General features: G+C 35.5%; 1 protein-coding gene across 5 annotated transcripts in view; it reads right to left on the minus strand.

Annotated features, from left to right (window-relative positions):
- The window catches only part of LOC106478207 (zinc finger homeobox protein 4-like), a 153439-nt gene that overhangs the window by 81970 nt on the left and 53216 nt on the right, over positions 1-18253 (minus strand). For all 5 annotated transcript variants that reach the window (XM_022381771.1, XM_022381776.1, XM_013938735.2 and 2 more), the window contains exons 2-3: positions 14532-17857; positions 718-7176 (exon numbers count right to left, since the gene is read on the minus strand). In XM_022381771.1, coding sequence (XP_022237479.1) covers positions 718-7176; positions 14532-17814 — 9742 coding nt within the window. In that variant the 5' untranslated portion in view covers positions 17815-17857. The remainder of the gene's footprint in view (positions 1-717; positions 7177-14531; positions 17858-18253) is intronic.

Here is an 18253-nt window from a genome sequence, read left to right on the forward strand (position 1 = left end):
TATGGAAACAGAATGAAAATATTCTTGAAATAAAATGATCTATTCTTCCAAAAATTAAAGAAAGGAAAACAACAATTTTTCTGATGAAAGTGTTAAAGGATAGAAATTACATTTAGTGATTTTCTGATTTCAACTACTCATATTACAATAGATATGTTTAAAGTCATTTAAGAAAGTCTCATAACAATTGTTAAATGCAATGATCTCCTAACCTGTAACTTACTCTTTTAAGCTTTAATACAATATACAAATTTATACTTAAATTTATATAAATATTTACAACATGCTCTCCCTTCACCACCACACTCCATAAACATCTCATAATAATAATATATATATATATGTATATATATATATATGGTGTATTTTACAAATGATAATTTAATTTAAAACAAGAGTTCTCTTCACTTGACAAACGTGCATAGAGACACAAATCAAAAACTTTAGGAACTGCTAACATTCAATTTTGTCCGATACTACAAAAATAGCATTCCGTTTCCTACCAACTAAATATGTAGAGGAACTTTTTTAACTGCCAATGTCTGATTAGTTACGTTAAGAACATAACGCTAATAAATACGATGAGGTTTTGGTGGAATTATATTTAAAGCAACTGCAAGAAAACAATATTTCAACAAGTGAGCTGCATAGTTGTCAACAGTACTAAAATGATACTTTTTGTTTCTAAAAACTCTCGTTTTCAAGGTTTTTTCCTACCTGTGTTGTACATGTTGGGTGAAATGACACTTCTTGGTGTTCCAGAGTAAAAGCTGGTCGGAACATTGCTGTACATAAATGGGAGTAAACCTGCAGCTCCTTCACTCGACGGAGATGTAACATCTGCTGTCTGACTGGTAGACATGGTGTTTGCAGTTGAAGGCATGGGATTTACTGTAGTTGTTGCGTCTACACCAGGAGGGCATGGATTCTTAGTTGTATGGGCAATAGTGTTGACATTTCCAGTTGATGATGAGCTGCATAACCCAGGTCCTTCCTCTTTAGTGATGATCTCTCCAGTCCTTGCTGAAGATTGAAGATGTTCTCCTGTCAAGGATGTCAGTGCTGACTGTCCAACATTAGGTATTCCTAATGCTGACACCTGTTGAACTCCCATCATCTGGAGATGTTGTACGAAATTTGTTTGTGCTGCTGTTTGTAGTAGTGGTCGGCTAGGAGAATTAACCCCAACAGCTGGTTTCACATTACTTGGTGTTAATGTCTCTCGCTGTTGTTGTGACTGTGTCAGGTTTGTTTCTGATGATCCATTTCCTGAGGTTGGGATATCTGAAGATGAGTGAGTACTATCCAGTAAATCGGTATGTTTTTTACCACTCTCAACCTCTGTCTTCAATTTTTCAATGTGTTGCTTAGAGAAAATATGGTCCTGAATACTCGTGTTTGAATACTTAAGATTGTACTTGACATTACAGACTTTACATTCCTCTGAAGGTTTGAAAGCTTCTAATTCTTGCCCATAAGTGTTGGCAAAAGCAAGTTTATATTTTTTCTCTTTAGCCCGTGCATTTTGAAACCACACCTGTACGACCCGTTTAGGAAGACCGATCTCATGACCTAATATTTCACATTCCGCCATTGAGGGAGTTTTATAGTCAAGAAAAACTGATTTCATGACTTTCAGTTGTAAAGTCGTCATCTGTGTTCGAAATCGTTTCTTAGAACCAGTAACATGTCGAGGTGTCATTTGGTTTTGAGCAATAGGGGAAGTCTGATTAAAATCGAAAGTAATGTCTTCTCCTTCTCTATCGGTAGATTCAGAGTAAGTTTCTGACCTTGCATCCTCAGCAATAACTACTAATTTAGATGAAGCCTCTTCGACACTCTTGTCACTGTGATTTGTCGGAATAGTGTCAGTCAGTCTTTCTGATTCAATGTTTAATTTGGGGGGTTTACTTAAATCTAAAGGGCAGTCTCCTGATTCTAAAATATCAATTTTTTTAAGTTGTTCTTTCTTTTCGGAAACAACTCCAATGTCCATTGTTTCAAAGTTTGATGGAGTTCCCAGTTCATCCAAATAATTTTTCAACTCATCCTCACAATACTTATTCATTGAGTTATGCATGACATCCGTAGATGAAGAAGGAAGACCATAGGGTGTAAAAGAAGGGTTTGGAAAGGGTAATCCTTGAAAAGCAGAATTGCTTTCTTTAGACTCTTCTTCAGCACTATTTCCACCATCAGTGTCAGTTTCACCATCGGGTAAGGCGTCGATATTAATGTCACCTTTGGTGTACTGGTCAGCATGTCTAGTGGCTAGATGTGACTCCAATGCTGACCTTGCCTTGAACAAGGCTCTGCAGAAAGGACACCTCTTATGAATCACCTGTTGGTGAGCTCGAAACTGGCCTTTCCTTTCTCTAGCACGAGTATTCTGAAACCATACTTGTACAACTCTTTTTTTCAGACCAACCTCCCTAGCTATGTTTTCCAACATTTTTCTACTAGGATTGCTTTCTATTTGATACTTCTGATAGAGATAATCCAGCTGTTCGGGAAGGATAGTGGTTCTCAACCTCTTGTCTCTAGGTTGTTCATTTGTATCTTTTGCTTCATCATCTTCTGGGAGCTTGCGTTTCACTGGTGGAACCATAGTTTGTTGAGTTTCAAATTGGAATATACTAGAACTTGTAGAATAGTTTGGAAAGAGATTTGGGTTCATGATGTGCACAAGCTGATGTTCCCTCCATAAATCAAATCTTGGAAAAGCAAGACTACACTTGTCACAACGGTAAGAACCATTCTGACTTACCTTACTCTGATCCGGCACACAAGAAGGAGTTTGATTCGAACAGGACATTGAATGACGATTAGGGTCTTCTGTCACAGTAGTAGTAGTTTTATTTATTTGAGCTGCCAAAGGATTTTCGTCTTTGAAGCAAGATCCTTTTTGATGCTTGATAAGTTCATAATATCGCTGGAAAACTTGCAAGCACTTCTTACATTGATAATTTAGCCCAGGTGTGCGTTGAAATCTACCAGCTGCATCTTCTTCAGATGTAACAGGTGGCTGATTTTCGTAGACCTTTCTAGCTTTTTGTCTAGCATTTTGAAACCATACTACTATGACTCTTGGGCTTAAGCTCAATAGTTTGGAAAGATACTCAAGACTATCATCTTTTGGATAAGCATTGGTTTCAAAAAACTCTTGAAGTACTTTAATTTGGTAATCTGTAAATCGTGTTCTGTTTGCCCGTTTTCCAGATCCTACGGAACGACCAGGCGAAAGTCCATGAGGAGAGGTTTGCCTGTGGTTGTCAGTTCTAGGTATAGTAAGAACATCAGGAGATGTTGGCGTAGTTGGACTTGATGTAACGGCTGGTGAAAATGATGAATTTGTAACACTGTCTTTGGATGTTTGAAGCAAGTCTTTAAAACTGGTATTTCCATGTTGAGAATCACACCTATCAGATAGATTACTGGCTTCCATGCTTGAATCAACTGTCTTTAAAGGAGTGTTATGTAGAAATGTTTCACAAGCAGACCAAGTTGGGTCGAAAGTCTTTTCATTTGACTCTGACGACTTTGGAGTTTCCGGAAGTGATTCTGCAGAATTTGGTTTTATATCAGTGGACAGTTTTAATTCACTTAATTCATTATCTTGGCCTTGTTTTTTCGTGTCATGCTTTACTTCCTCCACACTTAAGTAATTGTGTTTAGTTTTATCATTGTTGCTAAATCTTTGATTGACTTCTTGAGCAACTACTGGCTTAGCTTCACCAGTTTTCTCATACTCCTCCATATTAAGATATGTAGATGGTGGATTATTAAAGTTATATGGAGAATCTTTGTTGCGCTGACGTTCTTTGAACAAAGTATTTCGAAACCAGTGCTTGATTACTTTTAAAGGGAGTCCAGATTTTACTGACATTTCTTTTAGCTGCTCTTCTGATGGGGAACTGTTGATATCGAAATATGCTCTAAGAATTCTAAGTTGATCATCGCTAATTCGTGTTCTGGCACGTTTTTGTTGTGCTTGCAAATACTGCTGCTGTTGTTCTTGAAGGAGTTTGTGTTGGGCGTTTACGATACTGGGATCAAACCCACCCCCCATCATTTGGTGATTAAAAGCAGAGGCCATTAGCGATTCAACAGGAGGAGGCATCATCATTGGAATGAGAGACGGGTGAATGTTCATTGGAATCGGCATTCCCATTCCCACTGGCATACTCATCCCAAAGCCCATGCTCATAAGTAAGTGGTTGAACTGCATTTGAGCAGCCATTTGGTTTGCAGCAAAGTTTGATGAATCTACCACTTGCTGAGTTGCAAGGGGTGCCACAGGAGACATTGATGGAATATTCATGGCAGTTTGATTTATTCCATTTAAAACACTCTGGCCTTGTGTGCTGTAATCAGGAGTAGAAATAGGTGTTGACGCTGTATCAGAGTTACTCGCTAATTCGTCAGCTTGCACTTGGTTATTTATACCATTTCTTTTCTCATAATCTATCCTATATTCCTGTGAAAATTTTTCCAGTATGCTAAATGGCACGATTTCTCTGTGATATTCTTCTTTATGAGCTTTCAGAACCCAAATACTGGAAAATTCTTTTTGACAAAGATTACATGTCGACTTATTGATTTCAGGCAAGTATTTATGTTTTGCTTCGAAATTATTTTGTTTTATTTCATTAGGTAAGATACTCTTAGACGTAGTTTCATTTTCCTTGTTTTCTGAAATTTCCTTTTCTGTATCTGTCTTCACCTTGCGTTGATTGAACTCGTTGAACTGCATGACAATTTCAAAGCCATAGCTTTCAAGTAGGTGTTTATACATTGGCGGTTTTGGGCGAGGATAAGGACACTTTGCCATGAGTATCTGAGATGTTACCTGCTCATTAGACTTTGGTGTTTCTGCTGGATTATGTCGTTCTTGAGAAGCAGAAAGGTCTGATTTGATCACGTTAAATTCTTTTTTATTTGAAATGCTTACATTTACATCTTGAGATTGGGTAACTGGAGAAACAGGTGGTAATTGAGCCAAACCTGAATATCCAAAAGAATTTAACCCAGAAGTTACTGGTCCATTAATACCTCCAAACAAAGAAGCTGTAGGTGGGGAGAAAAATCCACAGATTTGTTGATGTTGAAACAAAGCATCCTGCGAAGATAACGGTACATTACAACGTGAACAAATATAAGGTGACTGAGAAGATACTTGTGATGGGGTAAAGTTTGATGTTTGTGCAAAGTGAGAAGCCAAATTAAGAGTTTGTGTAACTGACGGGGTACTGTGAGAAACTTGAAAAGGTAGCTGTGAGGAGGCACTAGGACTTGAGATTGTGTCAGTACTAGGTAGAGATGTTGAAGGAATCTGACCGAAGCCGGCTAAAGTGCATGGCTGAGGTAATGAAGGTACGAATTCTGCACTTGTGGTAGTTATTCCAGACATTCCAGCTTCATGATTATTTTGATTTGATTCCTGCGCTTGAATGAGTTCCGGCTTCTCGATTAAGGGAAGGTTAAGGTCGACTTGTCCTGTCATAGCTAATTCATGCAATTTCGACGCTTTAGTCTGATGTAAAACAGATCGTATGTGTATATCTAGGGTTGAGTTCTGGTTATAAGCAACCTTACATATGTTACATTTATATGGTTTCTTTTCAGAATCAGTCGTGTTACTGATTGGGCTTGAACATCTATTACTACTACTGACAACCGTAACAGGTGTGGTCGAGTTGGATAATGCGGTTGTGGTAGAAACTGAACTATTATCTTTCATACTTTGCTTTAACTTGTGTAGATGAGACACAGAGTTGTAGTGCACGAGAAGAATATTTTTCTGTGTGAAAGACTCCTTACACACCTCACATTTATATGGCCTATTAGGATCCAGGTATTTTTCCATAGGATAGCTCATTTTCTCTCCTTTCCTGTGAAGCAAAGTTTTGTTATGACTAGTAAGGTAACTTTGTCTTGTGAACGCAACTTTACATCTATGACATTTATACTTTCTGCTAGGGTCATTATAACTATTTTCAGCCATTGCTTGGTTATTCATATAATCTTCGAAAGTCATTTGTTCTTTTGAACTTGGTTCACCAAGAACCCCAGCTTGTTCATTAACATCTATAGTATCAGTTTCTTCTACAGGCTCGAGAGTTACTTTCATCTCTTCACTTTCTTCATCACTCTCTCTGTTGCTTTCTTTCTTTAACAACTCTGTTGTCTGAGGATCTAAAACTCGATTCCCTGAACTAGTCAACAATGGATTATTCACAAGACTAGCCTCATACTGTTGAATTTCTTCTTTAGTCATGTTTGTATGAGATGCTTCCACATGTTTCTGGAGAGCCCACACTGATCGAAAACTTCGTCCGCATAAAACGCATTGTGAAGCTGCACGAATTACATGGTACTGCGAATGTAACTGAAGTTTTTCTAACGTTTTAAATGCAAGGCTACATTGGCTACATCGATATTTATACACATGGCGATCTGACACAGCTAGTTGAGGTTTCTTTATGTGAACTTCTTTGAAATGCATTTGAACAGCTTGGGGAATTCGAAAAAATTGGTTACATCCTTTCTTCCAACAAATATATCCCGCACCATGTGGTGTTTGTTTTATTTCTAAGTGCCCACTTTCATTCTGATGAACAAACAACTCGTCTACGCTGTTAAATGACTTCAGACAAACAGAACATTCAAGATTATCTGAAATGACGTCGCAGTTGTTAAAACTTTCTCTGTTTTCGCTATCATCGGTAGTGTTGGTTTTAGAATCAGGTAAAGACTCTTCCCTTTTTTCTGGCATTTTAGAATTGCATTTAGGACTCTCTCCACTAGACTTATCCACAATCATCAGCAACCTTTCCAGTCCTTCACGACTGACCTTATGAGATTCCATTAAGTGTTTTTCCAATTTGGATAGTTCGTGATAACTATCCTGACACAATGGACACTGTAGGCTTGGTTTCTGTGAATGTTGTGCAACGACATGCATCTGAATGAGAACATCGCTTGTGTTAGTGTAATTACAAAAAGGACAAGTGAACACGTGATCTTGATGTTCATCTGGAGTTCCTCCATTCTTGTGGTAATCTGTAAGGGCTTGTTTTAACCTGGATTCTTCATTTTTGCCGTCACCCTTTGCGCTTGTATTTGGACCTCCACTTTCATGATCTTTGCTTTCTGCTGCTTCTTTTGGTTGTGGCCCTTTAGAATAAAAGTATGATAAAGAGATGAATTTATTATATTCCGAACAAAGAGTATAGGTGTCTCACAAGATCCCTTACATGAGTACATACAACTGAGATACTAGAAGTACGAGCATAATAAAACTTTACGCCAGAATAACATAGGCTATCTGTTACAACAAGTATGAGTAAAGATAAACTCGGGATCACTAGAGTAACTACAATTTTAAATGACGACATATAACATCGAGTTTATTGAAAAAAGAACAAATGCAAACAACATTTCCTTGAAGTCTCATAAGAAAATGCGGACTTAACTTCGGCGAAACGTTGTGTGTATTTTTTCCTTTTTCAATAAACTCGAAGTAATATGTCATTTAAAAGTTAACTCAGCATTGTCGGGTGAAACTTCAGCGAAACGTTGTGTTTAATCCTTCATTTTTTCAACAAACTCGATGTTATATGTCATTTAAAAGTTAAGTCAGCATTGTCAGGTGAAACTTCAGCGAAACGTTGTGTGTACTCCTTCATTTTTTCAATAAACTCGATGTTAGATGCCGTTTATAATTGTAATTATGCTAGTAGAAGGACAGACAATAATGACTATCTATAGAACTAGAAACGACAAATTTTTATGCATGCTATTAAAAGCAATCCTTTTTCACAGGTAATACCATAAATATTTCAACCTCACTACAAGTTCATAACAGGCCTCACAAGGATGCTAAAGCTTATTATGAAACACAGAAAAAATGCATGTAGAAGTTTACTAGGAATACTTGTATGTTCTTTTTATTTTTAATATATAATAAATTGTGTAGAAAAATATGTAATTGACTTTCGGTATAGCTGACGGAATGATAAAAAACTTTAAAAAACACGTATCTGATTAACAATTTTTAACATCCCGAAGAATAAAATTATTTAGGAAAACGCAGTCGGTTAAAACATACACTACAAGATTCAAACTCATTTCAAAGATTTTATTTTACGCGAAGAACATATTGTTTTAGTTTTGTTTATCAGTTTGACTGTACATCATGTGACATTATTCTAGATAAATCTTTCAACTTACACACGCAAGGTAGGTATTATTTAGATAGAAGATGGTAGCGAAACATTTCTTTATTTAGAGCATTATTGGGTAACGATTCTTAGAATGACAGAAAAATAAGAAGCAAAAACACATTTATGATAAATCATATAACGTTTTTGTGATATATTTATGTATACAGTAAATAATAAAATTAAGCATACTAACGTTCAGTAAAACTAGTACACAATTTATGTGATCAAACTATTTAAAAACAAACATCACAAAATTAGTAAAAATCTGTTCAAGGTTTTTATAGGAATGAATTATTAAGTATGCCCCAAATAAGGAAAAATTCGCGCCTGTTTTTAATGATGTCTGTTTAGATTGTTCTTGTACTTTGTCTTTGATATAAAAAACAACAACAGCAGACTCCAACATGGGAAGGAAATTCTTCTTTAACTAACACACAGTCTACGAGTCATGGAGACAAGTTTGGTGAGTTAATTTCCAAACAAAGCTTTCCAGTACTATTTATCTTCCAATTGCACAGTGGTAAGTCTGACGGCTTAAAATGCTGAAAGTTGGGTTTCGATACTCCTGGTGGGTACATCACAGACAGCCTATTGTGTAGCTTTGCGCTTAACTACAAATAAATAAATAAACCTGTACTATTTTTTATATAAATTCTAAATAGAGATTTGAACTCCTTACGATATCTAAAATCTCAAATGCCCATCATCGCGGCCGAATTCATAGGAATTTTCAGGCTTTGAGGAATTGAAACCTATAACCTAATCCAAAAACAAAACAAAACCCGCACATGTTAAGCAATACAAAATTGAGTTCCCTATAAAGCCATTTCCTTCACGGTTTTCACAAGTTCTATCGATATAGATGGACGCGGAAGGCTCAACTAAGCTTATTTTCTGCTGTAAGGTGGCTAAGCGTGGTACCTGTCTGAGTAGAAATACTTCTAAGTGTAGTATCTGTCTGAGTAGAAATACTTCTAAGTGTGGTACCTGTCTGAGTAAAAACACTTCTAAGTGTGGTACTTGTCTGAATAGAAACACCTCTACTATTTTGTACAAGAAGATCACAATCTAGCCAACTCCCTAAACTCCGCATATTTGTGGTCCAACACTAATAATAGGTGAATTATTTTGGCAATAAAGTGTGAATTGTTTTGTTTTGTTTTTTGTTCATACTTGAATATCGGAAACTGTGACATCTCTCTGTATCCCACCCAATCCCTCGAATTCGGTGTCATTGATTCTCAGACTGGGTGTTAAGATGGAAAAAATAATAAAGCGACACTTCGACTTCAACTCACCAAGAGTTGTTGTGTTTTAGTTTTGTTAGAAGACTTTTGTAGCCGTAACGTAATCTTTTATATATTAAGCAAGTAATTTTCATGTTGGAATCAGCCCCGTTCTATCAAATATATAATACGAGAGTTTACCCAGAAGCATTCGTTGTCGAAATCGTTGCTGACATAAAAAATAAACACTAAAAATTAAATTACATGTTTAAATTACATGTATTAGAATATCATACGTTAAATCAAACTATTTCTAATTTCAGTGTAAGATCATTGATTACATTTTTCTCACGTGCGTTTCATTCAGAAATTCAAAACGTTTGAAATATAATCCTAAGGTGAATTAATGAGGAAATCTTATCTCAACAGTATACTTATGTTTCAGGTTATTTTCAACTTGTGACTAATCATGTGACTTGCGCATGTCTTCTTTCTCAATACTTATGCACCAACAAAATGAACAATGGCATCGTGATGTATCTGGTATGTTAAGTCGGTAGAACAGGGTACATTATAAGTTACGTTAAAATAAGAAACAATTCAACAGTCTTTGAAACACACCCTACGCAAAACAGGTTCATTTTTGAATGGGCTCCCAAGGCAGGAGTAACCTAGCATTCGTGTGTTCTTAACCATTTTAATAGGTTTCGAACGGCCAAGACAACAAATAAGTTTATCAATTTGTATTCTGAATTTGTGCTAAACGTGAATAACATATTCCGTTTGGAGAAGTAAAAATATTAGCAAAATATTTTTTTTAACCTTCAAACAATGATAGTAGAAAAATATAAGTAATTTTGCCAGTACATGGCAATGTCAACTTTGCTAGAACTGGTCATGATGGACCTTTGTATTAGGCTTAAATGTTATTGTTTTATTTTAATTCATGAAAACTTAGAAATAATGTCTCGCCTGACACATTTTACTTCGTAGCCAAACATGATCTTAAAGACTTTAAAAAATTAGTTGTTTATTCATACGTGTCAGCGAACAATTGAAACGTTTTTGGACTGAGAAAGTTAAGAGAAAACAGTTTTATTAAATATGATGCTATTACCATATGGAATAATTATGTTCATGGCATTCTAGGTCTTTAATATAAAGAAATATTATAACGTGGCAAATATCTTTCTGTCTTCATCTTTTTTTTTTGTTTGTTTTATACAAAAATCTACCATGAAAACAATATATACATTGTTCATCATGGAGAGGAGAGGCAAAAAAAAAGAACAGTTAATTCTTTATTGTGCAGTCAAATCTGCAATCTGCATGAACACCAGGTGGTGTAAAAGTTTTAAAGAAATATTTACTGAAAACGTAACAAATCCTTTATCCCATGTTACATACTACCAATTGATATTAAACATAATATCTGAATGTACATATATATATATATATATTACGTAAAATATCTGTTTACAGAATACTGCAACATAACAAAAGCGTATAAAAATTATAATATTTATATATGTATGTATATATTCTTTGATCTAATGCTTCTGTTTATCCGTTTCATGTAATTAAATTGCATACAAAGAAATCAGTCTAGTTATGAAGCAGTTGTAAGCTGTGTTAATCCAAATGAGATAAGGTAAAATAATATTTTAAAACATTTTACATATATTATTTAATGCTTAAAACATTGATAAAAATATATTCAAAAATAAGCAAAATAGAATGTGACCTCGTGCTAGCTAGAATGTAACTCAAAAATTCGTTTACTTTTGTCAATGTGACGATGATAATATTGGCAATTTTTAGCTACAATAGAACGATTACTAGACAATTTCTACGAGACTGTAATATACTTTAGATACTATACTTATACTGCCTTAAAATATGGACTCTCTTCTTTCCAGCTACTATCCTCTATAGGTGCAATCCCCTTACCCTTCTAAGTCTATATAAAATTGAATAGGAACCAGAGAAAGTGGTAATATCATATATTTAGTCTGTACATTGCTTTAGCCATAATATGTGTTAAATTCAACATTCAACATTTGGGGACTGATTGCTAAAACAATGCATTTTAATTATCAGCATACAATTGTCTGATCTTTTGTTATCTAAGTTAAATTAACTTAACTATATATTAAAAGCAGTGTCCCTCTGAGGGTATTGACACACAAATCATTATATAAAAACTGTATTACCTTTAAAACCCTCATACTTATATTACGGGACAGTTTCGGCTTTATGGCCCGGCATGGCCAGATGGTTAGGGCGCTTGACTAGCAATTTGAGGGTCGCTGGTTTGAATCCCCGTCCCATTAAACATGCTCGCCCTTTCAGCCGTGAGGGCGTTATAATGTGACGGTCAATCCCACTATTCGTTGGTAAAAGATTATCCCAAGATTTGGCGGTGGGTGGTGATGACTAGCTACCTTACTTGTAGTCTTTCACTGCTAAATTATGGACGGTTAGAGCAGATAGCCCTAGTGCAGCTTTTCGCGAAATTCAAAACACACCAAACCAGTTTCGGCTTTAAGCCGATATCAGATGACACAACATCAAATTGGTGTAAATTTTTTATCTTATAGAATTTGTATGAAATAACTGTATCATTTCTATGACTACAAAGAAACCTGTATAAAAGTCAACTCCAGAGAATAAATCTCCTTGATCCTAATTTCCCAGTTTCGAATCCTGCAATATCACGTTACACTACAAGCAATCTTTACCAGGACTGTTATACCAGTTATAGCATTAGTTTCAAAAATATTATATCATATTGTAGAATGGAACAAAAAAAATCAGCTAATTTTTGTTCTACTTTAATAGTATTGTTCCAGAAAACTTCTGCAAGAATTATGAAAACGTTCTGTTCTTACAAACCAAACTATTTTATTTATTACTTTATGACAAGTTAAAATGTAAACATTAATTTACCACTTGTTAAACGATAATGCAACAGTGTGGTCGAAATAATATGAAGTTCTTAAGTCCATAATATAGAGCCAGTAAATAAGAATTTGTACTTTGTATCTGATTGTATTAAAACCTAAGTTTCATTTAAACTCCACACAGTACACAACCTTCAAGTATTTCTTTCAAAAATAACAAAATAATGATACTAAAGACGCTAATATTTCAAGTTATTTAAAATAATGGACAATAACAAGTTCTTTCTAAAAATGCAAATTATTTACACGTTAATCGTTCAAGATTAGAAATAACACAGTTGAATGACAGTTGAGGAAAATTCTGTAGATACTATGAATGGATATACGAACGTGAGCGTAACCTTGTCTAACAAAATTAAAACAACGTCAAAAGCTTGTCTTTATATCGCATCTATCCAGTCAATATTAAAAAAGAAAAAACAATGCATTGCTTTATTTTGGATATACCATATAGAAGGCTATTCAATCCTAAGTCAAACTTTGATAAAAATCACGCAATGTCATAAAAAGCAAACTACTAAGATAAACGAATGAAACAACACGTTATAATATGGCATACAAGAGCTTAGTTTCTTTAGAAAATTTAAGTAAAGAATAGCTGAAGAAAAACGTTCATTACAGGAATTATTATGTAAGGCCTACTTACAATTTATTACTGATTTTCATAAGATTTGATTTGAGGTAAAACATTTCAGGTTGCCTCTGTTCCAAAAGTGGAATAAGAAAGCCACAGAAAAAAATATAAACATATATCATAGCTTTATACATTTGTTATTTGACTGTGGGCCTATTTGTATATAATACTGAAACACATAAGAAAAATATATTCATAATATAACAATTCTTGAAACTTTCATATTTTAGACGGATTGATTTGTGGAATTATACCATAAATACTAGTAACTGTAAAGGCGACATATTAGATAAAGTTTGAATGGTTTGAAAAGTTATCAAGTTGGCTGCAGTTGCTCTAATGTCTAGGATAAATTAAAACATTTATTCCATATTCCACACTTGACGATTACAACTGAAAGACTAAAGAACAAATTTTGTTGAAAGTCTATTAAACTCTCATAAGTGAAGTGATTAAACGTTTATCGTCATTCAGAGTTCAGTAACAGCAATTATTTACTAAATTCCTAATTTGGGAGATTTCAATAAAATACCCTTATTATTCATTGTTAAGTAGGATAGGTTCTAGTTCGAAGTGAACTGTTTACTTAGCAGTTAAGCAGAAGTTATTTGTTTCCGATCTAATGAACAGCGTATGCAAAAAGGTTACCATCAGTGTTACTAAACTATTAAATACAAAATATATGGATAACAATAAAATATATGAAACATGTCCTTTAATGTTCAGTGGGTTATTTTAAATAGAATTTGACATTTAGATTTTATTTCGACGAAAGTAATTATGAATATATATATATATATATATATATATATATAAAGTAAGTGAACATTTTATTTGTTGTTAAGCACAAAGGTACACAATGGGCTATCCGTGCTGTGCCACCACGGGTATCGAAATCCGATTTTTAGCGTTATAAACCTTCGGACTTATCACTAAGCCGTTAGGGAGCAAAGTGAAAAGTAAATGAAAAAAACAATAACCAGTTTCGGTGTTGATATAACAAAATACATCATGGAGGATATGTTGTACTTGAAGAACGTTAAATAATATTGTTCATATGTGTAGGTAATAAGGAACGACTCAGATCATATTGTATTCATATTTTATGATAAATACCGAATATTTTACAAATCTTTCAACATACTAGAAGAATACGTGTGGAAATGTAAACAGGTAATGTCTTCGATTACATTTTCAATGTAACAGAAAAATAAAGCTCTTTGAAACTTTTACTTTTAGAATAGATATGATGTCAACTATAAGTATAAACAAACTGCCTTAGTCGACATAATGTGGCTAAATAAACGATTCAATAAAATACATAGGTTTACAGCTTAAAGCATTACATACAAAAAACAATCAATTAAAGTTCGATTTACCAATTGGTAGACAGTGTATTTGCATAAGTTGTTTAAACTATTATTAAACTCTATTATTATTATTATTATAGTATTTAATGAATAATAGCTCAATAGGCAACTACCTGATTGACAATTATTGGTCTCTCTGTCACTCCCCCTGCAATTTTTGACAGTGTAGATCTCTCTAAAGTCATCCTCTGTTTCCTGGCCTTCTAGTTTCTTCTGCATCTGACGGAGGTTTTCAGTCCGCAAGTGTTCTATTGAATGAACATGTTGAACAAGTCTGACTTTAGTGTTTGTTGAAACGTTGCACAGAGCACAATGATAAAATGTTGTCTCAGTGTCTACAGTATCTTCATTCACCTGCAAATGCAAAAACAATTTAGCACTGATCTCATGCCTTGGGTTTGTAGTATGGAGCTGTAACTTGTGTATGCTGTTGGTGTAGTAATCACAAACATTGCATCTCACATGAATGGAATTACTGGTGTTTGAGTATTTTAGTTTCCACTCATTCCTTGGTCCTCCTTCCTTTATATGATTGACATGTTGAAGTCGTTGGAAATGTTTGTCTGTCTTGCAATGGAGTTGGAAATTGGCTTTCAAATTAGTTTTATAGGTGCACAGTTTACATATATAATTGCCTGCAACAACGGCGATTTCATCTTCTCGTTCCTGTGTTCTATCGAGCTGGAAGTGCTGGTTTAAATGTTCTATACTGTCTGTAGAGAAACAACTACACACACAGCAGAAGAATAAAGCAGAATCATCTTGAGGAATATCTTGTCCTAAAATTGGATCGGCATTCTCCATGTCTACAGTTGATGAACATGGAAAGTGAAAAGGAGAGGGATGGAAAGGGTTCTTTCCTGAAGTAGACGCGGCCGCCATTAACCTCTGTTGCTGCTGCTGTTGGCTCGCCATCACCAAAAGGGCTTGATTATAGTACAAGTCTGCAAGAGCCGCTTCTGGCTGGAGTTGGGAGTCTGGAGGAAACAAAAAACCTGAGTGGAACTGACTGAACATTGGATCCATCACCTGTGCTTGCTGAAACGCTGACAGCTGTTGCATGTGCTTAACATTTTGTTGTACAACCATCATATTGTGTGTATGCTTTTCACTTGTCATATGAATACGGAGATTACGAGCCACATTGGTCTCATAATTACAAACATCGCAGCGCCACGTAGCCTTTGGTTTGGTTGAAAGTATCCCACTTTTCGCAGGTTCGGAAACATGTGTGTTGCTTACATTCTGTGGCGCTAGAATGTGTTCAGTTGGCAGATTCCCATTCTGAAGTTCTTGAACATTGTTGATGTGTTTGTCGGAATGCATGTGAATGCTCAAGTTGCCTTTTGTAACAGTAGAATAATTACAAATTTCACATCTATAAGGTTTGTATCCACAGTTGTATGTTTCACCACGCGCTAGTTTAGGATGTTTCTGATTGGTTATACAGTAAACACAAGAAGTCTCATTCTCTGGATGCTTTTCCTTCATGTGTATCTCTAAGGTTTCTTGGTATTTATAATGCCAGTTGCATTTTGGGCACTTTAATGTTTTGCAAGAGTTTCTGGAGTGCATCATTGCCATGTGTCCACCTAAAGCAGGAGAGGAACCTAGAACCGTGTCACACTTGGAACATTCAGGATTTCTCCTGTCTAAGTGATGTGGACAGATATTAAATCCCGTACTTGTTGAGGGAGCTGGAGAAAGGCTACTTGAAAAAAAGAGACCAGGAGATGTTGAAGCTTTCGGAGATACAGAAGATTCGGAGTAAATACTACCACCACTTTCGCAGCTTTTGGGTCTCTCTATTGATAAAATACCACTACCCAGGGCAGAAGAAACAGGAAATTTCATTGGTCCTTCCCGATTTAGAGATTCAGAATTTTTTGGCATCGAATTAGTGAAATCAGCCTGTTTACAATCACCAGTTGATTCCGTTGAAGTAGCTTCAGCTGCGGCAGCTGCTGCTTTAGCCAACTTCTCAATGGTAGCCAAGTCTTCTAATTCTGGAGCAATTGCTTCGCTGCTGGTGCAATCAGTAACATTTTCCCGAACCTCATTGTGTTTCTGATTTTCAATTAGTGATGTCTTGATATCCCTGACTGATGCCACTGGATTCAAATTTGCTGACACTAATGTTGTGACAGCCGATGTAGTTGATGTTACAGCTGTTGTACCCGCAGCTGAAGGAACAGAACTAGCCATAACGGTACTAGCAACATTAAGACAAGAATTATTCACCAGAGAGTGTGTAAAAGAACTACAAGTACTTTGCACACTTTGGGCGAATACACATTCATTGACCTGAACAGGGGTGTCGGTAGCTGGTTCTAAAAATGAAAGAAGTGGTTCTTTTTCTTTCCCAACTCCTTGAATAATGGCAGAAATATTCTTCTGTGATAAAAGATTGTTTTCTTCTTCAAGAAGATTGATACCGTGTTCTCCGACAGCGTGAGCAACAAATGATTTGGCATAACCAAAAGACAACTTACACATAAAACACATAAGAATGGGTTTAATTGGTACAGAGGAGTATTCATAAGAACATCGAGGTTTGTCGCCACTACTAGACCTTTTATTAGGCGCAGTAACATTAGTTTTTCTATCGTCTTTATTATGAACACTTGATTTTTTTTGGCGCACATTGAACACTTTATAACTGTGCACAATAGGAATTTCAGGAACTTTTTTCTTTTCTTGAAGGAGGTTGAATGCTTGCCCATAGAGGGCACTATACAAAGTAGAGTTTCTATAGATGTGAAAGGCATTCACGATTTCAGGAAATATTCTATACTGTGTAGATGTCATCCCTTGTCCATCTACGATACTGCCTTCTTGCTGAGGTAGATCCAGACTGCATTCTTCATCACTCAGCTCCGATTCTCCTTCGATTATGTACGCAGAGCCATCTGGATTATATAAGATTTTCCCAGTGAAAGTCTCTACGTCACTGTCAGATAGCTCACTATCAACGCTACTCTTTCTCTCTCCCTGTCCTGTGAGGATTTCACGCGTAGTAGTACTAGTTGTTTGTTGATCACATCTTTGGGTTAAATCCAGCTGTTCGTCTGCCTGATTGCTTCTCTTACTAACGTCGGTCTTCCCAGCTGTAAATGATAGCCCCTCAATTTTTTTCTGGTCTAAAGGATCTGGTGTATCATCTTGAGGCGTCATATCTATCTTTCTACTCGACAATGGTGGACTTGGTAATGAACTGACGTACGTTTCTTTGCGTGTTTTATTCGCGATAGTTTTGTTTTCAATAAAACACGCAGGCCTTACTACTTTCGCAGTTGAAGGGTCGAACTTACTGCTCATAGGTGAGGCTCGTAGCTCATGTTTCCCAGCAGACTGCTGCCCTGTGTCCATACCCTCGACTGTTGCATCAAGTTCCATTGTTTTGTACTTCTTAGGTCATGATGTAGCTGGTTTTGTCCATCTAAAAATAAACAATAGTATATTAAACGAGCTTCATTCAGTAGGTATTCCGACGCGTCTAAGAATACAATAAAAAACACCCATGTTTAGAGTCTACGCATCTACGTTTAGAATGTACGTGTAATATGTATTCAAAGAAAATTAGGTACGAACCAACAAAGATTTTATTAATGCAAACAATTTTAAATGTAACGTTTGCACAGTGGTAACTCGACAAAATACAAAAATACACTGAGTGGTCACAAGTAAATAGACACCTAATTTTTCGTCATTTAACTGATTTATGCTAACTAATTTGTGTTCACAGAGCACTATATAAATGAAAATGGTTCGCACACTAATTATCTTGTGCTACAATATGCCTAGAACTCAAGGTTCTCTCGAAGTGTCAGATTTT

Source organism: Limulus polyphemus, unplaced genomic scaffold (genome assembly GCF_000517525.1).
Source record: "Limulus polyphemus unplaced genomic scaffold, Limulus_polyphemus-2.1.2 Scaffold9, whole genome shotgun sequence".
Lineage (NCBI taxonomy): Eukaryota > Metazoa > Arthropoda > Merostomata > Xiphosura > Limulidae > Limulus > Limulus polyphemus.